The following is a 26,369-nucleotide window of genomic DNA, read 5'->3' on the forward strand; positions in this document are numbered from 1 at the left end:
CAAACTTCCAAACTCCAGAAAAAATTCACGGAACCCAAACTTCCACCAGTACGCGTACAGGTACGCATACCTAGGTTCCGGACTTCCAACAACCAACCAGTGTGCGTACGGGTACACATACTTAGGTCCCCTGGTTTTGAATTTTACACAAATGTGAATACACACTATGTTTATATCCAAACATGGTTACTTGTTCTAAACTCTCATTTCAACCATTGAAACTTTCTTGGAGGATGACAATAGTTGTTATCCACAAACTATTAGCATCAAAGCGATTTTCAAGTTATTGAAATAATCAATATGACTTTCGTCAAGAGTAAAGATGAACTTGGTTAAAGCGAAATCTTACCAAAACATATTTCGATAAATAGATAAGTGAGTTAAACTCAGCTCGAAATAGCAAATGTGTATAATTGAAGTCTATATAGCAATACGACTTTTGTATCAAATAGGAGATAGAATAGATAGACTTTTGAGTGATAGATAAGTTCAAGTCTCCACATACCTTTTGTTGATGAAGTTCCACAAGTTCCCTTGAGTAGTTCTTCGTCTTCATTCGATAAATGTCGAATTACTTCTACTAGGTAAATGAAGGGTGCGCGATCTCGCGAATTACTTCTGAATAAGTGAAGAAATCATAATGTGAATATGTAAAGCTAAACTACACTTACTATCCTAATCCGAGACTTAGCTATAAGTAGACTAGAAATCAAGACTTATAGTTTTGGAAACTAAACTTGACAAACAAGCTTGAGATAGCAACGCTTGCGAGTTCGACCGAGCAGTGCTCTAACAATTATCTTTTTTATCCTATACAGCAAGCTCTTCCAAGAAAAATCATACGTATGTTACTGTTAAACCAGTTGAAAGTAATGTTCTATCTAGAGGAAATCCTGGTAAGTTTCATGTTTTTCAAGTCTCCCCTCTGTTTCTCATCAATATATTTGATACATGTTTCTTGTGGCCAAGTATATTTCTTAGCTTTATCAAGTGATTTAAGGTGCTCATGCATTTTGTATTGTTAGGGCCGTGCATATTGTTTAATTCCAGCTGCACGATTCAATTGTTGTTAACACATCAGGTCTTAATGCACAAAAGAATCAGCAACCTCTTTATTATCAATAAAACCAAGAGTAGGAAATTCCACAAAAGCACCGGGTAATAACCCTTTCATCTTGACAAACATATCAGACCAGAAAAATCAAACGAACCCTTATTTTGAAAACCTTGAGAATTCTTGAAAAAAGAATTAGATCCACCCATATCAAATCCCTCTACCATATGGGAGGATGAAGATAGAGAGAAGACATCTTCACGACGAAGGGATCCACCACCAGCATACATAGGGATAAAACCAGAGAGACAAAATCCCTGAAAAACTGGAAACCCTGATCGCCTTGACTTTTGGCCAAAATCGCCTTACCAAAGTCAAGTTCACGCTATGTGTTTTAAACTAAAATAAATTGGTTTTTTTATTTGAATAAGTTGGAGAAACATGATTATGGAATTTTAATTTTTTCAAAAATCAAGGTTAAACAAGTATGGGCTAGCAATCTCAGGTCTTAATGCATCCAATGGAATTTTTTCTTTTGAAAGTTAATATATTTAAACAAAACAGAAACAGTTACATGAGGCCATTTTCCCTGTTGGTTGCCCTTATCTCAGTATAAGGAACTGAAATATGAGAATCTTCCAACAGGGTGTTCTCCTCAGGTGTGATTACATTTGAAACCAGAGAGCTAACATCAAAATCTAAAGCAGAAAGGAGAAATTGTGACATTAGTCTCCATTGTTGTTAGTAGTGGCCTGCTTCCTTGCCTCCTTTGCCAAATCATCTGCTACATTATTGCTATTCCTATGACTGAAAATAAAACCCAAAAATTGCTCACAAGTCTGTATAATTATTTGAACTTCAATTACTATGGCCTTGTTTCTCCAGTGAATTGTGCTATTGTGACCTTGAGCAAAATCTATTACTCCTTTGCAATCTCCCTCTATCCAAAAATATTTGCAGTTCATGATTATTTCCCACTTTGCTGCTTCAAGCAAAGCTAGAGCTTCTGCCTCTTCAGGGATGGCGGCATTGATGGTACCAGATCCAGCTTGGATAGTTATTCCTGCTGAAGAACGAAAAATTAGACCATATCCAGCATTTTCATTTGTATCAATCCAAGAGGCATCAAAATTAAGCTTGAATTGATTCAAAGAAGGGGGCAGCCAAGTGCTATTATTGGTTGAGATCCTAACAATGTTATTTACATAGCTTGTGACTAGACTATTTGTAAGACTAAGTCCAGCATCACTGGGTGTAGTATTCAGAGAAGATGAATACCAAAATTTTAAGTGTCTAAGAACATCCAAAGAAAGCTGAAAACTAGAAATAGATTTATCTTGAAACACATTCATACATAATTCCTTCCATATCAACCAACATTTGGTTGTGACTACTTCAATGACATTATTTGTAAAGTTTCCTGCAATCCAGTTAATATATAAGCCTGGGAAAGGAATATCAGATGTAAGATTTAAATTCAAACCTGTCGAAGGAGGAAGCATCCATACAGATTTTGCATAAGGACAATTAAATGAGGAAGCATCCATACAGATTTTGCATACGGACAATCAAAAGACAAGTGCTGTAAAGATTCACAGGGACGATTACAAAAGATGCAGCGAATATCAATATTATCCATGTATTGACCTAGAATTTTCCTAACTGGTAAAACATTGTGGATCTGGGATGCACATACGCGCGGGTTTTGAAGCGAATTTCAGGTGTTGGACGCACATTCACATCAATCAAAAATGATTGATGGTGAAGAGATTAGAACCATAGACCTGATGAAACTCGCTACACTAACCTCCAAACCATTGCACCAACGGTGTTTTTTTGATACTAATTGTACATGTTAATACACGATTTCTCGTTAGGTTCTACCCATCCTAGCTAACCAAATGACCTCACCTTTTCTAATAATAGTAAGAGAGAGAGTTGTCTTTCCATTGTACCTTGTCCTTCTTTATATAGACTTTCCAAAAGCCACTTCCTTTTATGACATCATGTTGTGTGTCCTAAACTTCTTTAATTACTGCTAATGCCATTCCTTCTCTAATGAAACCTCCTTCTTTCCTGTTAATTCCTCCCTTGTCCTTTCCATCTAATAGACACTTTCTTGGTGGACTTGGGATTTAGTCCTTAAGTCTCCTTGTCTCATGTTGGACTTGCCTCCTCTTTGGGGACATACTAGCCTGGCTAAAGGGGTAATATTTTTTATATATCAACATTAGTCCCATGACTATTGGGTCAATTTCCAAATGACCCAATAGTCAAAGAACCCTTTTTGAGCGCCTTTCCCCACGATCCATAGACGTGGTGGATTTTTTCCTTTTGTCAGGTTAGCGGTCGTGGGAGACTGTAGATGGTGGATTTTCCACAAGGATTAAAATCGTAAAACCATAATTGTAATGCTCCTGATCCAGCAATATGATGAGTATTGAGGCTCATGTCTCTCATCGAAGCATGAAAGCTCATGCCGCATGAATCTCTGAGTGAGAATACTATCTCTCAGAGTATATACAGATGCGCAGTCTTTCAGCTGAGGCAACAGCGTATCTCATGAATACTGAGCAATTTCAGTAATTACTTTTATATAGAATCGAAAGATTAGACGGCTCCTAGACGACTTACCTGCTAGTATAGAGCAATAACGTCTTCAGAATGTAACAATGTTTTCCCTGACTATATAAAGAAAATATGACGCTTCAACAAGCTCATATTACTCAATTCTCAGATAATTAATGCTCCTAGACAGCATGCCTGCTAGTATAGAGCCGTCAATTAATTATCTCTAATCCTTAAATTCATTAACTGAATATTCAGGAAAATTCTACGTTCTTCATAATATTTCATTACTTCAATTCGTGGTTCTTCCCAGCAGAATTCCATGGGCTAGTAATAAATATTCAACGTACGGGCGTCTGAGTCTCTATCGAGTAAGCCCCGACCAAAATGGTGCAAGTGTACTCATCAATAATGCACAAACGAGCACCTGAATGCATGAACGAGCATTACAAAACACGAAGGAACGATGAACCTATGCAAAATAAGAAAAAAAAATAATAATAAAATATTAGCAAAGGCGCTAGGAGACTGGGCTCGCTGACCGGACAGTCACGTCGTGGCCAGTGCCACGCCCAATTCTATATTTTTTCATATTTTGTTATTTTTCCCTGATCTCATGAAAATACCGTCATTTGAGCAATCTCCTTCGTCTCAAGGAAACTCCCCAGTCTCATGGTGTTTCCTCGTATCAAAGAAATAATAAAAATTAGGAAAACTGTCCTGGGACCAGGCCTACTAGCCGGACGTCCATGCCCTAGCGATGGCCGGTCCCACACCTCATGATTCCTTATTATTTTATTATTATTTCTCTCATCCCATGAAAATTCCCTGATTTCATGATATTTCCATAAACCCATGAAAATTACATAAAATTAGGGAAAAGCTCACGGGACCGGGCTCATTGGCCGGCCGGCCATGGCTAGTCGTGGCTGGTCCCACACGCCCTTGTCTCATTATTTTAATATTATTTGTTTCCCTCATCTCATGTAAACTCCTTCACTTCAAGGAAACTCCTTAGTTTCAACAAACTCCTTGATTTCATGATATTTCCCTAAAACCATGAAAATAACATAAAATTAGGGAAAGTGCCATGGGACGCCGGCCGGCCCTGCCTTGGACATAGCCGGTCCCACACTTCATGAATCCCTATTTTATTATTATTTCCATAATCTCATGGAAATTCCTTAACCTCGTGAAATTCCTCAGTTTCATGGTATTTCCTTCACATCAGGGGAAATACATAAAATTGGGAAAAGTGTTGTGGGATGAACTTGCTAGCTGGCCGACCATGCTCTAACCGTGGCCGGTCCCACACCTTGAAATACCCTATTTTATTAATTATTTTCATCATCTCATGAAGATTCCTCAGTTTCAGCAAAACCATGAATCGTTCATATTTTCTCAAAATGTTGCTCAAACGCGCATCAGAAAATATCGAAACTCTCAGGACTGAGACACGAACATTGTGGTGACACGGGAATGTCTACTTGACCGACCAAGGCTGGACTTAGGGATTTCAAATATCCGGTCCCACATGTTTTAACAATTTTGACCTAATTTGCTCGATTGCTCATATTGGGTCCAAACTTTCTCAAACAACTTGGAGTTTGCTCAAACGACCACCAGTTGGTCCCACGACCACCAAGGGCCGGTCTCATGCCCTCTTGGACGGTCCCTCATCTCTTCATAATTAGGTTTCATTACCTAAAGCTGAGACGAGCACTATTTTAATAAATGATTAAACCAGCATTTAATCATCTTTTTACCTGGTCTTCAAGAGAATTTGGTATTTGCTCACTCGAGCGTACAAGCACTACATGGACGGTCCATCATCCCATGTAGGCGATCTCTCCTTCACTCTGTGATTGATTTTTAATAAATCATCAATTGATCAAAAATTAGGGTTTTGAGTCCATAGCTCTGCAAAAACATAATTCTGAGCAGGTTCAAATACTAATAATTTTACGTTGATCCCGTGATCAACACTTAATGCTCTGCTCAGATGTCAACATCTTAAATTAACATTTTCATTTGGTCCCGATACCAATAATTCATCAAACGAGCAACATTTTCTCAGACGAGCAATATTTGCTCAGACTAAGGAATATTGGTTCAACTATCAATATTCAATAATTCAGCAAAAAAATTTGCTCGTCTTAAGTTATCAACGTTTATTCGACAATGATACCTTCTTCTCAACATACATGTTCAATTCATCAGTCTCGGAACATTTGGAAATCAAGACTCGGCAATACAAGGACTCATCGTCCCATGAAGTCAGCAACTGACTCCACAATCACGAGACATCAATCGTGTCACATGGGGGATATTAACTAGGGTTTTGGTCTGGCGTTCTACGGCACGTGTGTTCATACACACGACGAGAATGTGAGCAAGTCGTGCAATTAGTTGGAGGAGTTAGCAAAGTAGTGGGTGGAAAATAAACTAAGTCTCCGCACGATGAGCAACTGGTTTTAACACGATTTCCACTTCCCCACTCTTTGACTCCAACAACTATCACACTTCATGGGATCAAGGTGTTTACAATTCTAGCAATATAAATAAGTCTCTGAATCATGATTGAAACAACGGACAATCTCTCGTCAAGCAGACAAACAAGAGATTAAGAACTTAGCGTTCAATCAATCAGAACTTATCTTATTTTCTTCACGCAGAATACACAACACACCTATAATCTTTGATCACCATTGATCTCACACATTTCTCAGCTTCCCTCCTAAAGATCGACCCATCCTCTCTTGTGATCGAGTTGACTCTGGAATGACCATTGTCTTGGTTTAGGCCGGAGTATTACAGATTGATCTCTCGATATTAAAGCACTCCCTTCTTGCAGTGCATCTGTTTGAGGTTGAGCATTTGCTCGGTTCAAGGAGTCTCCTCCGCACGATCATCTCCTCAATTCCGCAAAAAAACAGCAAAGTTTTTCCCCATATACAGCGACATTCCAAATCCTCCGTCGTGCTAGATTTTCTCTTTCCACTTCCAGACGGTTACCATTCCCAATGCATAACTGCCACGTCCAAACCTCAAGACCCTCTATATATAGGACTGCCAGTTTGTTTTCTTTTCAGTCTTGGATTTTCTTCTTTTCTTCCAATACACCCATACACTCACCATGTCTAGTAGCTCCTCCAGTAGTTCTTCATCCGAGGAGTCTAGTGAATCCGACCAGCCCAGGAATGAGAACCCTGACGAGAACGAGTATTCCGATCGGGATGAGATCACCTTACCCGCCCTGACGGACAATAAGCTATACACCAATGCTGAATTTACGAGTGGTCCTGCCTTAAAGAGCGCCTTAAGGCTAAGAGAGTTCCGCGATGGTAAACCCGTTTTCCCTCTAGATGACATCCTAGCCTCTCGCCTTCTGAACCCACCTGTACTTCCTTACCCTTCCGCTCCCGGATGGATTTTTCTCCTCGAGTCAGAGACCATGGATGCATTTGCATTTAAAACCGTGCCGCGGATGGCAATCCATCGGGACGACTACGATCTTCCTGACATCGACATTCGATCTAAATCGAAAACTCTCCCGGTGTGGCCGCATTGGGCCTCTCGCATACGCTCTAATCCCGGACATGTGATTATTCTCCGCCAGGCAGGTATTAACGAAGCCATAGATTCGTCTCTTAAGCGGGAAGTACATAGGTGCATTCGTGATATAACACGGCTTTTCTGCCGTTGGGATCTCCCGTGTATACTCTCCTCACAACATGGGGGGAAACCACTATCGTTTTAGAAGACGTAGTCGCTCTTACAGGGTTTCCAATTCACGGCAGTCATTCGTATGAAGAGGCGGTTGTCTTTGGAGCGCTGAATGACGAGGATAAATAATTGTGTACCTATTTGCTAAAGTGCAAAGATAACTCCCGTCGTGAACTAGTGCAGAAGATCCAAGTGTCGTTGGGACAAAGTGGAAACAGAACGACCACGGGCACAAGTAAGAAGGGGGGATCTTCATCCGCCTTGAAAGGAAAAGACAAGTGGGTGGAGAGGAAGGCTCCTCCTGAGCTCCCCTCTGGTAAGCGCCTGCTATCTGGCTCCATCCGTGCTTATGAGGCAATTCATGGTCCGTCGAATCCGTCAGAAGCTGGTCCCGAATGGTCTGTTAAAGTTAACCGTCGTGCTTCTTTTTCTCTTTGGTTGAAGTATTTGGATCCCCAGATAGTAGATGGGAAAGTGCTCTCTCCTAAGCGCAAAGAGAAGAATCCCCGTGCGAATCTAGGCGCCTTCATCTTATTTTGTCTTTGCCATGACATATTTGAATACAGTCCAGGATACCATCAAGGGTGAGCTCGTTCCACTGGCAGTGTTATTGTCTCGCGGCGTCTCTTTTCCATTGGCGCCGATGTCCTTGGGTAGTCTATACCTCCATCTCGATCTGTTTTGTCAAGATCTCCAGACGGTGGGTTCATCACACAAAATTAAGACGTATATCCCGGCTTCTTTTATGCAGGATTTGTATTGGGAACATGTTACTCCGTGCGCACCTGATCTTAATGATCTCGCAGTTCACCGTGAAGAAGATGTAGAGCAGGATGATGGTTCGGTCAAGAAGCTACATGTCACCTATGGCTACCCGCGGATGGCCCTTTGGAATTTGAAGGGGAAAGTACCCCATGGTGATCTTGGTAAACATTTAGATGTGGCCAAGGATTTTGAGCCATTCCCCTATCAAGAAGGTCGATCAGGTCTGGCACATTATGATTTCGTTGCCTCTTTTGACGTGGAATTGGATTCAACAAAGGAGGATTTTGATTCAGTGATGGCGGTGTTGCCCGGTTATCTCCCTGGTTTCGATGCTGGTAAGTTCGTCGCCGTATCTTACAATCCCGATCGCGTGGCTCGTCAAGTGGGGTTCGACCAAGGAGTTCCTCATAGTTTTCCCCCTCCGGAAAAATTCTAGAATCGAAGACATTGTGACTATCTTCAATCGTTACGTCTTCAAGGAGGCGACCGTCTCTCTGATCGTGGGGTTAATTTTTCGTTCAAACAACCTATTTCTACACGGCCTTTGGCGGTTACTGAAGGAGCCCACAAGTATCATGACTTCATTCGGCACCGCGCTTTGAACTTCCTCTTACGCGAATCATCTGCTCCTCGTGATTTGACCGTTTATGATCTTCGGGACCTCCACGCTTCTGGCCGAATCAAACTCGATGATTCCATAGCTGCCGAGCATCACCTAGTTCCAGCTAACAAAGGTCTATCGGATCCAGTGGTGACTTCTTGGGCCCCACCCGAGGGTCATGAGCCCGTGAAGCCGAAGAAGGGGTCGTTTTCTGAGAGCAAGCCTCCGCGGAAAAATGTGAAGCCACCCGCAGGTCCCTTAGCATCTCAGGTATTTGTCATTTCCTCTACCTTGTATTGTTGTTATTTATCACTTCACTCGTTTATTTTATTTTGATGAGCTGGGAGGCAGCAATCACTTCCCCAGGAGACTCCCCTTCCCAGTCTCTTAGGGTGGAAGCCCTTCTTTTATGTGATAGAGGAATATTTGAACATGCCTGAGTGTGATTGGACTGAATGTAGTCTAAAGAAGAAAGCTAGGAGGGAGTAAAACCAATCGCCTGCCCCACGTCCTTGTTCCTCTGCTAACACCGGGCCCTTGCATCCTCGTCAAAGCCGTCGGAGGGGTGCGTCGCAACCTCCAGGGGTTGTGAGTGTCAGGCCGACTCCTTCATTCGTGGATCAGTTGAGGAGTCTAGGGGTTAGTCTTCCCTCGGGGTCCGATTGGGTGTCGCTGCGCCTTCGTGTAATATCAGTTCACCCCCTTAGGGCTGAAACCGTTCGTGGGAGGGGGCAGCCTCCAGTATCTCCTAGTGACGTGCTGCAATCAATGAGCCCTTCTGGATCTAGCCGGTCAATTTTTGGTGGGTCCTCATCCCACGTGGAGTTAACCGTTGATGATCCTGCAGATGATTCCCTATTCAATACGTGTTTGTTTTTGTTATTCCTCTCTCTTTTCCTTTCTCTCGTTTTCTTTCTTATAAATTTAAGTTGTCTTTGTAATGGTGCTTATTTCTCATTTGTCAGGTTCCGATGGTAGCTCTGAATCGTCTTCTAGTTCCTCTGCATCTCGTCCTAAGGTCGCTGATACTCCATTGGGTTTGTCGATTCCCAAGGTTGGTTTTCCTTTTCTTTTTCTTTTTTTGTCCCCCCCCCCCTCGCCCCCCCTTTTTTTGACATGTTGTCGCTGGTATTAGGATATGAGTAAGAAACGAAAAGAGGCCACAAGGCCCGATATAGATGGTACCAGACCCGTGATCCCCCGCGGCGAGGAATCCTCTAAGAGGATTAAAGTGGATGGCGGCGACTCGTCCATTCACTCGGAGAAGCAGGCCAATGCTCCTACGGTTGATATACCAACTGCTCCTGCTGTAGCGGAAGATTCCGAGGATGTACGGTTTCGTTTCCCTTTGGTAGTGAGCGCTGCCGAGGATGGGGTAGACCCTGCTACCCATACTCTGGTTCATGGATTTTTAGTGCCGACAGTTTATGCTGCCGCTTACAGGGATATTGTTGAGCATGGTGGCGGTCATATGGCGAAGGAGGGTCTCTTGACTGTTTCTTTTTTGTGCTACATGACTAGAAACCTCTTGGAGGTCGCGGACTGCCTTACTCGTGTGGGCGATGATCCTATTGACGCAACAACCTTACGTAACTGGGAGGCTGCTGTGCAATCTGCGCTTAATGTTAAGTTCCCAGTGCAGTGGTTAGAGGAGTTGCTGGTGAAGGTGAAGGCCGAAATGATCCTCGTAATCGGCTTACGAGTCAAATTTCTCAGTTGGAGGAGTAGTTGAAGATTCGCTCGGGGACAACTTCAAGCAAGAAGGAGGCATTGGATTTATTGCTTGCTGATGTCGGAATGGCTACTGATGAGGTGTTGCGGGCAGAAGCCGCTGAGGAAACTGTTCGAGCTGCGCTTGAGGAGAAACGTCAGAAGCTAAAGCGACTCTGATCAGCTTGGAGCGCTCTGTCCCTGTGCCAGTTCTTTGTCTTCATTTGTTGGGATTTCTCTTAAAGCGCCGTGATTGTTGTTTGTCTATCTTTTATATTGTGGGATATTGTGGTGTTTGACTATTTCATTATCGTATTATCGGGTACGCCGATCGTTAGATGATTATACTTCTTTCCTTCATGATCATATTTATTATTAGGATCTTATATATATGTTTAACCGGGTAAGCAAAACATTGTCAATTGTACCTAATCCCCGCCAATTTACTCAGCGGGGTATTGCTCGTAGTAGGTAAGAACGATACGTGTCTGTTTATTCGATGAAACGCGCCTGATATCCCTGGGATCCGGATGCGCTTTGTCATCCGATTATCCATCTTGAGTGTTTTCAAGGGCTGCTTATGGTTTGGTGGTTGATCAGGATCCTTTAGCATGGCCAGGGCCCTTGTATATCCACTGGTCGATCAGTCGTTTTTTAGAGAACGAGCAAGGACAAGCCATGCCTATTTTTTTATTTTAGTTCAAGGGGGTTGAGAAAATGTACGAGCGCCTTTGGCTTCTTTTGGTTCCTTTGTGCAACGCCTGTCGACTAGGCGCCTTTGACGTTCGGAGACTTATGTGGGACTTTTGTGAATTTGCCAGTCAATTGGGCACCTTCGTCTTTCTAGGACCTTTTGTTAGTCAACCAAGCGCCTTTGGAATTCCCAGAACCTTTTGTGAATTTGTCAGTCGATCGGGCACCTTTGGCTTTCCGAGACTTTGTCAGTCGACCAGGCGCCTTTGGCATTCCCATGACCTTTTGTGAATGTCAGTCGATTGGGCGCCTTTGGTTTTCCGAGACCTTTTGTCAGTCAACCAGGCGCCTTTGGAATTCCCAGGACCTTTGTGAATTTGTCAGTCGATCGGGCGCCTTTGGCTTTCCGAGACCTTTTGTCAGTCAACCGGGCGCCTTTGGCATTCCCAGGACCTTTTGTGAGTTTGTCAGTCGATCGGGCGCCTTTGGCTTTCCGAGACCTTTTGTCAGTCGACCAGGCGCCTTTGGCATTCCCAGGACCTTTTGTGAATTTGTCAGTCGATCGGGCGCCTTTGGCTTTCCGAGACCTTTTGTCAGTCGACCATGCGCCTTTGGTATTCCCAAGACCTTTTGTGAATTTTTCAGTCGATCGGGCGCCTTTGGCTTTCCGAGACCTTTTTTCAGTCGACCAGGCGCCTTTGGCATTCCCAGAACCTTTTGTGAATTTTTCAGTCAATCGGGCGCCTTTGGATTTCCGAGACTTTTTGTCAGTCGACCAGGCGCCTTTGGAATTCCCAGGACCTTTTGTGAATTTTTCAGTCAATCGGGTGCCTTTGGCTTTCCGAGACCTTTTGTCAGTCGACCAGGCGCCTTTGGCATTCCCAGGACCTTTTGTGAAATTGTCAGTCGATCGGGCGCCTTTGGATTTCCGAGACCTTTTGTCAGTCGACCAGGCGCCTTTGGCATTACCAGGACATTTTGTGAATTTGTCAGTCGATCGGGCGCCTTTGGCTTTCCGAGGCCTTTTGTCAGTCGGCCAGGCGCCTTTGGCGTTCCCAGGACCTTTTGATATATTTGCTCGTCGGAATTTGAGAAAGAAGATTTTCTTACCAAACAGAAGTGTTTACAACTTGCGGGTCCGTATTCCGCATCTTTACTCTCTTTTTTTTTAGGGTTAGTGGCGAGGGAATGGGTCGTATGTAATCGTTTGTCTTGTTGTCTCGAGTTCTCCAGCTGCCTGTTTGCGTTCGAATATGCTCTGAATGGCGAAACATTCCTCCGTCGGGTGCCCCATCCTTCGGTGATAGTGGCAGTACTTGGCCGAGTTTTTATCCATCTTATTGATATCCACTGTGGTCGGGGGTAGTTGAATTTCTCCTTAGGCGATCCATTGATTCAAGAATATAATTGCGCGTTATTTGCCGCAAGGAAGAGGGAGTGGCGTTTTATAATCGCGTTTACTTCCCTCGTTTCTCCCTCGGCTTCTGCCATCAATCTGGGGTTGGTATCTATTTTCCTTGCTAATATTAGGTCTTACATTGCGTGGGGCTCCTGACGCGGTACTGACCGTAGTGCGCCAAGCAGAATCTATGGGTGCCTTTTCTATGCAATTGGCGATCCTCTCAGCTGCTTCTTCTAATTCTACGCTAGGATCATTACTTGTACGCAGATTTCAACAAGCACCTCCTCGTTGATTTCTTCATGGAAGTCCAATGTCAAGCGTCGGAAACGTGAAATGCATTTTCCTACTTCCTCACCTATTCGTTGCCCACTATTGCTCAGATCTATCGTCGTGATCTTCCTTTTAGCCGGTTAAAACTTCCCGAGAAAGAGCGCAGACAGAGTTTCCCAGGAGTCCACGCTTTCCTCCTTTAGGTTATCATACCAAGTGAACGTTGTACCTATGAGAGACTTAGAGAATTCTTTCAGGCATAGTTTTCCATCAGTAGCCTTGTCGTTCATTGCTGATAGGAATCGGCTGAGGTGCTCTCGCGCATTCCCTTAGCCGTCATACATTTTGAACTTCGGAGATGTGTAATCTTCGGGGCATGCATATTCCCGGACGTGCGCTGGATATGGGCTATTCACGCGGCAATGATTATCTTGTTTTACCACGTGATAGTTTTGTTCCAGGTACTCGGATATTTCTGTTTACAATGTTACTGTCGTCTTGTCGCCTTTGTGTTGTGCGCTCCCTAGTGCTTCTTCAGACGTACGTTGTCCTACCACTACTGCCTGTGCTATCCAGTTTTCAAGTTGTTGTCTCCTTTTTGCGCGCTCGTCCAATTCTTTCTGCATGTTTTGCGGAGTGTACGATACGGGTTTCACTAGCCGAGGTGCTTGCTTGTTCTTTTTCTCTGACGTCACCTCTTTATTTTGGGATCCCCGATTTAATGATTGCTTGATAACGCCCAGGATCGGCGTTTCCTCCTCGCTGATATCATCCCCTATCGTCACCTCGTCGAGGTTAGGAGGTTGATTGGCCGCTTGGTTTTCTGTCGCGCCCGAAATAGCGCCTTCTAGGTGTGTCATGGTGATCTAGGCACGAGCCTCCGGGTGTAGTCACCAAATGTTAATACCCGATTTCTCGTTAGGTTCTACCCGTCCTATCTAACCAAATGACCTCACCTTTTCTAATAATAGTAAGAGTGAGAGTTGTCTTTCCATTGTACTTTGTCCTTCTTTATATAGACTTTCCAAAAGCCCCTTCCTTTTATGACATCATGCCATGTGTCCTAAATTTCTTTAATTACTTCTAATGTCATTCCTTCTCTAACGAAACCTCCTTCTTTCCTGTTAATTCCTCCTTTGTCCTTTCCATCTAATAGACACTTTTTTGGTGGACTTGGGCTTTAGCCCCTAAGTCCCCATGTCTCATATTGGACTTGCCTCCTCTTTGAGGAGATACTAGACTGGCTAAAGGGGTAATATTTTGGGCTTTTTGATAAAGTACCCCTACTTTTAACTTTACACTAAAAAAATGCCCCCGTTTTTCTTTAAACTTTCTAAAATGCCCTTGGTTTGACCATTTTATACAATAAACGGTAAAAAACGGTAAACGGCAGTTAACAACCGTTATTTCTTAGGTGGCAGCGCAATAAAAGTCTAAAAAGCCCTTTGAACTAAATAGAGTTGAATCTACTTGAATCGCCGAGTTGAAACACCGACTCAACTCGAGTCAATAAGAAACACGTGGCATCCATCTAACCATCCATGTAAAAGAAAAATCAACGGCTCACAATAAGATCTAGTCTCCCAACGGTCTTATTCCCAATTCCATCTTCTTCAACCTGTATATATACACATGATCTTCCATATGTTTCTGCAACTCAAAAAAAATTCACAATAAGCTAAGAAAACTCAGAAACAATGAATGGTGGAGGTGCAAAAGACTCTCCAGGTAGTAGTAGTAGTAGTAGTAGCAGCAACAACAACAACCATAAGGTGAGAATGAAAAAAATCATCACTCATTGTGCTATGTGTGAACAAGGTAATCATGACACAAAAGTGTCCTTGGCTATATTTTAGGTGCAAGCATGTTCCCTGTAATGGTGTAAGAGCATTGCTTCAATCTACAACAAATGAAAACTATGGGAAATGTTCTTAAAGTGCACAATACCTACCTGCAATTATTTTGAATGGTTTGAAGATGCTTCTAACCATTGTAAATCCAAGTTGGTGTTGTTACCTTCAGATAAAAGCTGCCAAGCTTGTGGAGTAGATGATCACTGCTTTGAAATTTGTCCACTGCACCATCAACTTTGCTTCTCTTCAGCCTGCAATTCCAGAATGTACCTGAAGATATGCAACAATCAACACAACAAGGGAATAGCTTACCTTACCTGCCAAAAATGTGATGCATTTAGATGGGCTACAGATGTTATCTTCCTTGCTGCAAAGGAGAGAGTTAGAGATTCAACACAACAAATGATTGATTTAGTTACAAAATTAGGAAAAGGTCTTAACATGTAAACCTGCTTCATTTCATATGTAATACATGATTTAAAAAGTACTATTTCATACATAAAGTTGTTCCAAAATAACATTGTTGTCCAAAATAAAGATGGTCCGAAATAACATTGTTCTAAAAAGTCATAACCCTAATTACTGCAAGCCACATACTGTCATTCACTTCTTTGTCTGACTCATGTTCTTCTTCTTTGAAGTTGTAGAAGATTTAGCAGGAGCTTTCTTAGCTTTAGAAGAAGATGCAGCTGTTGTTTTTCTAATCCCAGGTGGTTGAGATGATTGCTTCTTCTGAGGAGCAGATCTGTCAAAATATGTGAAGGTAGCACCATCTACTTGGGTTCTCTGCCTCTTAGCTTTTGGATTCTTGCCAACATCACCACCTTGACATGTAGTTTTGTTATGACTAGTTGATTTACATCTTGTACATGAATATATCTTTGTAGGTACTTTTGGCTCATCCCATGCTCTCCTCCTCTTAACTCTAGGCCTTCCTGATTTCCTGATCTTGATAGCAGATTCCAATTCAACCTTTTCATATTCTTCCAACTACAAAAATAACAATGAGTTACAAAATGTAATTACATTTAAGAAGGTCTAAGGGATCCCAAGGTCTAAATAACATGCATTTGAGTTACAAAATGGAGCTACAAAATGACTGAAAGTACCTCAGGCCAATCTTCTTGAGGAGGAAATGGAAAGACAACTTGAGCATATGTGGCTCTGTATGCAGCAAGTGAGTAATAATGAGAGCAATACCTGCAAAAAAACAACAAGGCAGTTATAGTTAACAGCATACAAACTTAGTAAAGCTGAGATGCAAAAAACAAATTCTGATAAAGTATATACTTACTTTGTCCAATCAGGTCTGAATGGCTTCAAACAACAAACAGCATGTTGACAAACAAACCCTCTGAGTTGTCATTGTAGACAACTGCACTGCTTTTCTTCCAAGTTCACAATAAAAACTGCCTTGCTACCCTCATTTGTGACTTCATAAAATTTACCACTCACACATGGGTCTACTTTAAAAGCACCAACCAACTTACACAATTTACCAATCAGTTTCATAGCAGTAAACCAATCCATTTGGATTCCATTTTGGACTTTCTTTTCTTCTTTTGTGAAACAAACTCATAACCAACTGATTATAAAGAATTCCTAGTCTACATATTGGTTTGTCCCTAAGGTTTTTTGCCATGGAATTAAATGACTCACTAAATTTGTTATTTAGGTGTTCACACTTACTAGTGTCATCAAAAAAGGCCCTAGACCATGACTCAAAGCCAGCCTTTTCAAGGTACACCACAGCAGCAGGATTCTCCTTCTTCATATCTTCCATATGTTTCTGCATACAACAAACAGAAACCATAAACAAATTAGCAGGTTATAACACATATACAAACCATAAACATATCAACAGTAAGAAATATTTCTGAGATATTACATAGAAATGTTTCTTCTTGTAGCATTTGGCTGCATTCCACAGTAAGCTATACAACTTTTGTCCCTTAAAGTGCTGCTTGAAATTGTTATACAAGTGCCTGAAACAACAAAAAAATTATAGTTAGATAGCACACTCTAAGTAACACAACAAACACTTAATGATCAAAGCAAATAAAGTTAAGAGAAGCTCACCTCCAACAATATATGTGATATGAGTCTGGGAACACAGCAGGAACAGCTTCAAGAAGCCCTTTTTTCCTATCTGAAATGAATGTCAATGGCTTTTCATGGCTTAAGAGTAATGGCTTCAAGTCAGTGAGGAACATAGTCCAATTCTCAATTGTTTCAGCAGGAAAAACACCAATTCCTAATGTGACTAAACCATTTGGACCATCTAACCCAGTTGCAGCCATCAGCACACCACCACACTTACCATTTAGATGACAAGCATCTAACCCAACAGTTGATCTACACCCTTCCTTCCATCCTTTGATAGCTCAAGCAAAGCTTATTGTCATTGACTCAAAAGCCATGTCAGTATTACAATATGAAAAAGTTCCAACTGAATCCTTGTTGGAGTCACACACCATCTTACAAAACTGAGGAACTAGTTTGTAACTCTCTTCATAACTCCCATACTTAGCTTCCATCACTAAGTTCCTAGCCTTCCATGCTGTATGATAAGTAATATCAATGAGATGAGAAGCCTTGAAATCCTCTTGAATTTGTCTTGGTCTTGGAATTACTTTTCCAGAGCCATTCTTCAACTGCTCTTGTATAACTTCGGCTACTAATGGAGGGTCTGCAGATCTATTGGGAATCTTGTCTTCTACAATCCTTCCCTTGCAAGTATGGGTTAAGTTCACAGACCTAACCTTAAATGCAGACTTCTTTGGTAGTATTGAAGCAAACACAAACCACTCACACTCAACCTTTCCTCTATGGTCAAACCTATTTTCACACCAAACCCTAAGTCTTTTCTTGTCACTCTTTCGAGCCTTAAATTCACATTCATTGTTAACACTGAATAACTTAAGATGTCTTTTGAATGCATCTTTATCAGGAAAGGTAGTACCTACTATCATTTGTGAAGGATCTAGTGGTTTAAGAAAATCTGACTCATCAAAAAGCTCACCAGGTTCATCCTCAAACTCAGGGTTATCATCTTGGAAATCCTTGTAATATTGTGGGTCTTCTTCACCCTCTTTACCTAAACAAGTACAAAACAAAAAGCTCTAGTTAGTTTTACACCTTCATCACTCATATAAACATAAAAGCAAGATTATTAAAGTGCCATGTCAGTCTTCAACCTTGGTCATTTACTTCTGCACCATCATCACTTGCATCATCATTATCTGCATAAGAATAACTTGAATCAGTTAGTACAACAATAACTAATGCATCAGTAAATATTAAATGCACAAAAGTACAAAACAGTAACTGAAGTGTTTAGGTTATAAGCACCTTCAACTGCATTTTCACTTTCATCATCACTTGAATCTTCATTTTCTTCATCACTATTATAAGCAGCTGCAGCTTCAGGATCTTATACAGGATGGCACTCATCCAGTTCTTTGTTCTCAAGTTGAATTACAGCCTCATCTAGTTGTTTTTCTTTCATTTTCTTTAACCAATATTCATCATCAAAAAAGTCATCATCAACTAAAAGTGGTTCCTCATCTACTTGAATTGGTGTACTATTTGATCCTTCTCTCAAATTATCACCAACAACACTTGCTTGAGTAGGTTGTGAACTGCCCTGCCCAAACAACTTCCTAGCACTGCCACCACCATCACTTTTGAAAGCAAACTGAATCTTACTGTGAGTACAATAACAACTTATGTCTCTAAATTTGCTTTTTCTCTTATCAATGTTGCCACTGAAATATACAGAAAAACAAAACAACATTATAAGGCATTCATACAAATACAAACCAAATACAGACTCAATACACATACAAATACAAACCCAATACACATACAAATACAGACAGAAATTCTAACAAAATTAAACAATTAAAAAAATCAAATAAAAGACTTTCATCAGATTCAACTGCAGATTCTTCACATCATCATTTGTTTTCAATTTTAAGTGACAGACAAAAACAAAAGGAAGATTCCCTTTGTTTTTCAAAGACAAAACAAAAGAAACGGATAAAAAGTAACGAAAAAATAAGGGTTTCAAAAAAAAAAGTTATGGGTTTCACTTTATATTGATCGAAAAGGCTTCCAAATCATTTGGTTTAATCATGCAAGTACAGATCTAACAAAATCAAAACTTAGGGTTTCAAAATATCTTACCTGGACATCACCTTTTCCTTTCAAGTCGTCGCCATCGATGAAACCATTCAATTTAATCTTCAATAGACTGATGAATCAAACCAAAAACATCTATCGATTTAATTAATCGATTTAATTGAATCGCCAAACTTTTTTTTTTCTCTGAGACGAAGAAAGAGAGACAGGAGAGAGGAAGAAAGAGAGGGTCGGGTGAAGATATTTCTCACCCTTTTAGATAAGTGATGGGTTTTTAGTAATTTGGCCCAGTTTTTGACTAGGTAAACGCCCATTGACTCCATTATGCGGGCCCAAATGGTGAAAGTAAACGGTGAGGGAATTTTAGAAAGTTTGAAAAAACACGGGGACATTAATTTTATGGGTTTAAAAAAACGGGAGTACTTTATCAAAATTCCCTAATATGTTTCATATATCAACAGTACATATTTCAAATTTATACATATTTACATTATAGTATTCATTAATTATTAAGGTTAGTCACATCCTAGTTTAGATTTGCTTAACATTTACATGTTATTTATTTTCTTTTGTACATCAAATTTATACTTGTATACATTTACTATTATATATTTATATTTATATATACGTGTTCGTATCCTAGTATTTTCACTATTTGGTCGTGTCCGCGTCAGCGTTGTGTCGAGTCCATGCAACCCAGTTGTGGATGTATTTCTACAGAAAAATATTTATTCATTGAGACACATTAAGCTTCCAAAAAGCCTTCCATAATGAGACAGAAGCTTGAGAGCTCTGATCTAGAGGGTTATTTTGCAACTTGCCATTGTTTTAACTGAAAATTGTCCTTTTTTTCTGTTAAAATCCATCTTAAGATATCCCTTTTCGGGTTCCCATTTATGTCAGAAGAAAATTTGATATTTAAGATCTTATCCGAGATAGTTTGAGGAAAGTTATTACTAACTTTTTCAGAGTTCCACTTCTGTGTAGTTGGGCCAATCAACTCAGCTACAAGTGTTAAAGAGTTTAAGTGTGAACCACATAGTGATTCAAGTGCTTCATCTAGGCCTGGCATTTATTTATCTGTCCAAATGTTTATTGTTTGGCTATCACCTACCTCCCAGCAACTATACTTAAAAACTAAAGACATTCCTTGCTTAATACATTTCCATATCCAAGATTCATTGTAATGTTTTTTTAGAGTGGAGGACAGCTGTGTGTCTAAGGTACTTTTCTTTCAGTAATTTTTCCTATAGAGCTTTTGGTTGAGATGCCAATCTCCACGCCAACTTTGTTATCATTTCCAAGTTCATTTCGTTTGCATCTTTGAAACCTAAGCCACCCTGAACTATTGGATTGCACAAGAATTCGAAACGTTTTAGAAAACAACCTCTAGCATTTTTTCCTTCCCCCCGTCAGAACTCTCTCTGGATTGCATTAATCCTTTGAGTGATCTTTTTGGGCAGAATGAAACAACCCATTTGATAAATCGGTAAACTGGTTAGTACCGATTGAATCAGCACAAACCTACTAGCCTGAGGCATGGAGGTTCCATTAAAACTCAACACTCTATTTTCCATTTTTTGGACTATGTTGTTAAAAGATTTGAGCTTAGATCTATCTACAAATAGTGGTGCCCCTAAGTAAGTGTCTTTTATATCTACTTTTTTTTCTTTTAAAGTCTTATCATTATTTGTTTATTTCTAGCAGGGATTTTGTTACTAAAAAACACCCCTGATTTATTGAAGCTGATAAGCTGCTCCGACACCAAACTGAATTGATTTATGATGTTTAGTAAATTTTTACAACTAGAAAGGTTAGCTTTTGTAAACAAAAAGCAATCATCCGTGAAGAAAGTGTGACTTACTGATTGTGAATGTCTAGAAATTTTTATGCCAATTATATGTTTTTCATTTTCCTTTGCTATTAGTAGTCTGGAGAAAGCCTCCATACAAATCAGAAAAAGGTAAGGAGAGAAAGGATCTCCTTGCCTCATTCCTCTAGAAGGTGTGAAGAAGTCACCTGGGATTCTATTCAGCAAGACTGTTATTGATGCGGTGGACAGACATTGCGAAATTAAGCTGGACCATTCTTTACTAAAGCCAAAAGCTAACATAATTTGGTTTAAGAAGTCCCAATTAACCCTGCTGAAAGCTTTCAACGTGTCAATTTTCACTCCTTATTTAGGTCCCGGATCATACTTACTATATGTGAACCTATTAGTTCCCAGTTGTGTTTAAAGAAAATCACCAGAAAACCGTCAGGTCCCGGTGATTTATTTGATTTCGTAGATTCTCCAATGGATTAATAACATACTACCTATTGAAAAGATAGCTCTTGATGCCGCAAAGATTAATGCTATTCAAGAAGCTAGAAGTTTTATGATTTGGGATCGAAAGAAGCTAAAGATTTTGTTGAAAGAAGATCATGTTGTTTAAGAATGAAAAAAATGATTTCCGTTTTGAATTTTAATTTGTTTCTGTTTTTTTAAGGCTTCTCTTAACTATAGTCGAGGCAATAGAGATGGATCAATCACAAAAGTGGAACGATTAACGTATCTCAGAAAGGAGAGGCGACAAGAAGTGCAGAGCTTAAATCCGTCCAGCCTAACACAGTGTACACGGAATATATGTTATTTAACAAGCCAGCATAATAATTGGAGGCTGCAACTCCAAACTCAACAAGTCTCGGTATATACAATAGAAGAGACAGTAGCCATAACACCTCTCATGGGTTGTAATAGCAAAATTCTAGGCTACGATTTCACACCCCTTAGAAACACACCATCAAAAGATACAACATATGTAAGCAGCATAAGTTGATTACTTATACATAATATTAGTTTGATTTAAGTAAGTTCATCCTGTTCATGTCAAGCAGTTGACTGAGCTAGGAGATTACGAGGAGACGGAGGATTTGTAATCATATGAACAACCTCCCTCATTGTAGGTCTTTCACAACTTGATTCTTCTACACATAGCATTGCCACCTTAAACAAGTTCACCACACCAGTTAATGGGTATTCCGCAAGTCTGCGATCCACCACTGCTAATACAACTTCCTCGTCAGATGGTTTGGACAGCTCAGATGCTGTCTTTCTGACCCACCGAACAATGTCAACACCTTCTCCAAATTCACCAACTGGCTTTTTACCAGTTACCAGTTCCAGCAGCACCACTCCGAAGCTGTAGACATCACTCTTTTCATCCACCCTCAATGTGTATGCATACTCTGTCGACAGCGACACAAGGGGGGTTAAGTCATTCCGTTCATCATCATTCTTCAATAGCTTCCATTTATCTAATACAAATGTGTTTAAATCGATCAAAAGAAAAAAAGAAACGCAAATAAAATAACATTCGAAGTTAAAGAACCAAAGAATTTATCCACTACTTTTGGTGGGCATCTGCTACCAAAGAACCTTTGGTTAGATAAAGGTCGCATAATTGTCTAAAAAGGCACACTTACTCGAGATAAATTCGTGCACAAAAGTTATAATGCATTTGTTAATTATGTCATTAGGAGATAAAGCTGTGATGTGATAGAGATTTAACTAAACCTGGAGCAATGTAACCGTAAGAACCAGCAATTGAAGACATGCATTCAGAAGCACCAGCATCAGTCAAGAATTTGGCAAGACCAAAATCAGCAACATGAGCTTCATAATCAGAATCGAGTAAGATGTTATTCGACTTAACATCTCTATGAATAATCAAAGGCGAACAATCATGATGAAGATAACAAAGTCCCTTAGCAGCTTCAACAGCAACTCTATATCTCGTTTCCCATTGAAAATGTGAACCTTTTGAACCGTGCAGTAACTCACCTAAGCTCCCATTTGGCATGTACTCATATAGCAACAAATTCGTGTCCTTGTTCGAGACGTAACCCAGTAACTTCACAATATATCTATGCCGAATACTACCAAGTGTTTGTATTTCAGCTGAGAATCCTAAATCATATCCTCCGTTACATCTTCCAACTAGTCTCTTAATAGCAACATCAACATTACCAGACGACATTGATCCATGATAAACAATACCTGCACCTCCTTTGCCTATAATGTTCTCATCTTTCAAGCATTCAAGAACTTCTTCCACCGTAAAATCGAGTTTCTGAAACAAAGTAAGCTTCCACTTCTTCGAGTTTTGTTTCTTCCTCAAGTACCTGACAATCAAATACCCGCCGAGGCATAGCAGCATGAACAATATTACTGCTACAACACTGGAGATTTGCACCGGACTCATAGAATGCATTTTGCCCATACCTTGTTTAGTATTAACATTTGAGTTACAAGAAGCATGTTTCGAAGGACCACAAAGATCAGGATTACCAGAAAAAGCACTCTCATTAAACGCTAGAAACTGCCCGCCCACCGGAATCAAACCCGAAAGCTGATTAAACGAAAGATCTAACTTGGTTAAACTGACCATTGCTCTCATTTCTTTAGGAATTGAACCAGATAGTTGATTTCTTGATAAATTCAGAGTACTCAGTATTGACAAACTTGTAATTTCTTTGGGAATTTCACCAGTAAGACTGTTACTACTAAAATCAATAGAAACTAAAGAAGAATTTGCCACAAACGTTACAGGAATTTCTCCTGTAATGTTATTGCTACTGATATTAATCTTTGATAAGTTCTTCAGTTTTCCAATCTCAGAAGGAATTTCACCAGAAAAATGATTTACTTGAAGAAACAAACTCTGTAAATTATTTAAGTTACCGACTTCAGAAGGAATTTTACCAGAAATTTCATTGTTCGATAAAAGCAGAGATTCTAATTTCGGACTATTCATTTCGGAAGGAAGACCACCGGAGAAGAAATTATCATTGAGTTCAAGTAAATTAGCTGATGGAAGATTAAACAAACCAGGTGGAATCGTTCCGTTTAAGAAATTCTTGGAAAGACGAACACGAGTTAATGATTTACACTCACCGAGTTTCTCAGGAATCGGTCCAATGAAGAAATTCGTCATTAGAATCAAAGTCTCTAATTTCCCACCAAAACAGAGGTTTTGAGGAATTAAACCAGTGAGATGATTATCAGTCAAATCTAATACTCTCAATTTTCCATTCCTTCCTAGATTCTCAGGAAGCCCAAGAGTGAAATTGTTCTCCCAGAGTTGAAGTACTTGAAGATTTGGTAAATCACCAATGAAGGATGGAATTTCACCATGAAAATGGTTACGAAATAAATTCAACAAGGTGATTTCTTGAAACTTGATAAAATCTTGAGGAATCTCACCGATTAAATTATTATTAGACAAATCAAGTGAACCCATATGAGTCATATTAGATATTTCAGCAGGAATTTTACCTGATAAGTTGTTGAACTGTAAGAACAATGAATCCAAATCCTTCAAATTTCCGAGACTCTTTGGTATTTCACCATAAAGACCACAACTAGATAAATCCAATCTTTTCAATTTCTTAAATGATCCAAATTCCTCTGGAATCCCACCATCATAATTATTGTAGTAACCCAAATATAGTTCTTGAAGATTTGGTAATTCAGTAAGACTAGTAGGAATTTTACCAGAATGACTATTTCCATTTAGACCCAAATACTCTAAACTCTCAATTTCTGAATAAATATATGGAATTTCACCAGTAAAGTAATTCCCACCCATATGAACATGTTTGAGTTTCTTAAGCTTAATCAGTTCATTAGGCAAAGACCCACTGAAATTGTTGTTGTAAAAATCAAGAATCTCTAACTCTGGTAACTCCCCTGCAACTTTTTCTGGAAATTTTCCTGCTAGCATGTTATTAGACATGTTGAGAACTTTGAGAGATTTCAAGTTTGAGATTTCTTCAGGAAGTAACCCTGTTATATTAATACCAGTTAGAGTTACGTTTACTAGGTTGGTTAATAAACCGATTTCTGAAGAAACAGTGCCGTACAGAGGAATCAGTTCGAGGTAAAGTGAAATTACTCGTGAGTCTGAATCACATGTAATGCCAGAAAATGAACAATGAGTTGATGATGAATTCCAGTCTGAAAGACCAGAACCATCAGGACCAATTAAGGTCTTTTTTAGATTGAGAAGAACTTCCGTTTCTGAAACTGAAGAGAAACAGAGAGTAGTAATGGAGAAGTATAGAAGAAGAAGATAGGGGAGAGATAATGATATTATTCCTCTCATTTTTTTTGCTGTTTTGTGAACTGTGATGAAGAAGAATGTACGTAGAAGAAGAAGAGTGGGAGTGTGTTTATAATCAAGGACACTGGAATAAGAATCAAATCTTTGATTAGAAAAATGAGAAATTTGTTTCATTGAGATACAGAGAGGGAGAGAAAGAGACTAGGAGTAGGAGTAGGAGAAGGGGATGTGCATGCGTACCTGTCAATCTTCTTCTCTCTAGTCTCTAGACTCTCTACCCTCGCGCTCTGATGCAACTCAATGTGACAGGGGCCAGTGGTGTGGCCGTACTGTTTTGCTTCTGTAGCTCGCTCCTAACGGTGACTTGACAAATTCTTTTATAAAAATGAAATTTTAGTTAAAATGAAAAGTTTGGAAAAAGCGATTTTGGGATTCAAAGAATGGAGTTGCAGTAGGCAAATAAATCCAAGGCTGCTGGAACCGCGCGGATGAAACAAACCGCCGGCGGGTAAAGGAAAATCTTGCGGATTGTGTTAATCCGCCAGCGGTAACCCAAAATCGCCAACGGGTAAAATTCGACTGCTAACGGGTATATCTCAATTTCATCATCCAACGGTTCTTATTCTTTTCACTATAAATTCAGCACATTTCAAACGTATAATTCACATCTTCTACATACTCAAAATCTCATAATTTCATACCATCTTAATACAAACTTTTCCTTCATTTTAAGCACAACTACTCGTATCATCTCAATTTATCAGAAGAAAAAAAACTCTAAAAATCTTTTTTCTAACAAATATGGCTTCCCAATCGCAACAACAAACGCAACGATCACAACAACAAACACAGCAATCACAACAAAGAAACACTAGAATTCGTGGTGTCAAATATACGATGGATGAAGACGAATCAATTTGTAGGAATTATATGTTATTTACAGTAGATCAAATCAATGGTTTCCAACGAGAAAAGAATACTTTTTATGGAAAGATTTATCACAAAAATTGTGAAGAAACCTGTAACATCAATAGTCATAATGCTGAGGGGCTATCTCATCATTTTCATGCAATTAGCAAAGACGTTACTGAATAAGTAGGTTTAATCATGCACGGGCACAAATTGGTTGTCGCATATTGTTTCTCTTATTCTGAAATTGGTTTTCAACTTTGTGCCCGTGAATATCCACAGCTTTATCAATACCATGGCTCTTATCATCATCCACAGTTTTTATCAATCCCATGGCTCTTATTATCATTGTGTATAATGCGGTGGAGAATAAATTATGCTAAGTTAATACTCATTTTAAAGCTCAAGTTTCACAGAGAATAATATGATGTATTCATCTGCACCAATCCCTAAACATTGTTAAGAAGTTATGCCCATCCCTGCGTCATACATTTGTTTCTAAAAGTCTGGTACACAAATACGAATTCGAAATTGAATTACTTGCGTGACATTAAAACAACTCAAAATCTTG

At 39.9% G+C, this 26,369-nt stretch overlaps 2 protein-coding genes across 3 annotated transcripts; both read right to left on the minus strand.

Moving 5' to 3' along the window:
* Positions 1–1,779: 1,779 nt before the first annotated feature.
* LOC113291342 lies at positions 1,780–2,601 on the minus strand. The gene has a single exon (XM_026540888.1). The coding sequence runs from the start codon at positions 2,599–2,601 to the stop codon at positions 1,780–1,782; it is 822 nt and encodes a 273-aa protein (XP_026396673.1).
* Positions 2,602–21,399: 18,798 nt separating this feature from the next.
* Positions 21,400–25,147, minus strand: LOC113288931 (receptor protein kinase CLAVATA1-like). 2 transcript variants are annotated; one of them, XM_026538084.1, is made up of 2 exons: positions 22,342–25,147; positions 21,400–22,082 (listed from the first exon to the last, which is right to left on the minus strand). In XM_026538084.1, exons 1-2 carry the CDS (start codon positions 25,061–25,063, stop codon positions 21,655–21,657), a joined length of 3,150 nt encoding a protein of 1,049 aa, XP_026393869.1. In that variant the 5' UTR covers positions 25,064–25,147; the 3' UTR covers positions 21,400–21,654. The 2 variants fall into 2 exon arrangements, with proteins under 2 accessions (XP_026393869.1, XP_026393870.1); XM_026538085.1 differs by having other exon boundaries at positions 21,400–22,013; positions 22,342–25,141.
* Between the last annotated feature and the right edge of the window lie 1,222 nt (positions 25,148–26,369).

Source organism: Papaver somniferum, chromosome 6 (genome assembly GCF_003573695.1).
Source record: "Papaver somniferum cultivar HN1 chromosome 6, ASM357369v1, whole genome shotgun sequence".
Classification (NCBI taxonomy): domain Eukaryota; kingdom Viridiplantae; phylum Streptophyta; class Magnoliopsida; order Ranunculales; family Papaveraceae; genus Papaver; species Papaver somniferum.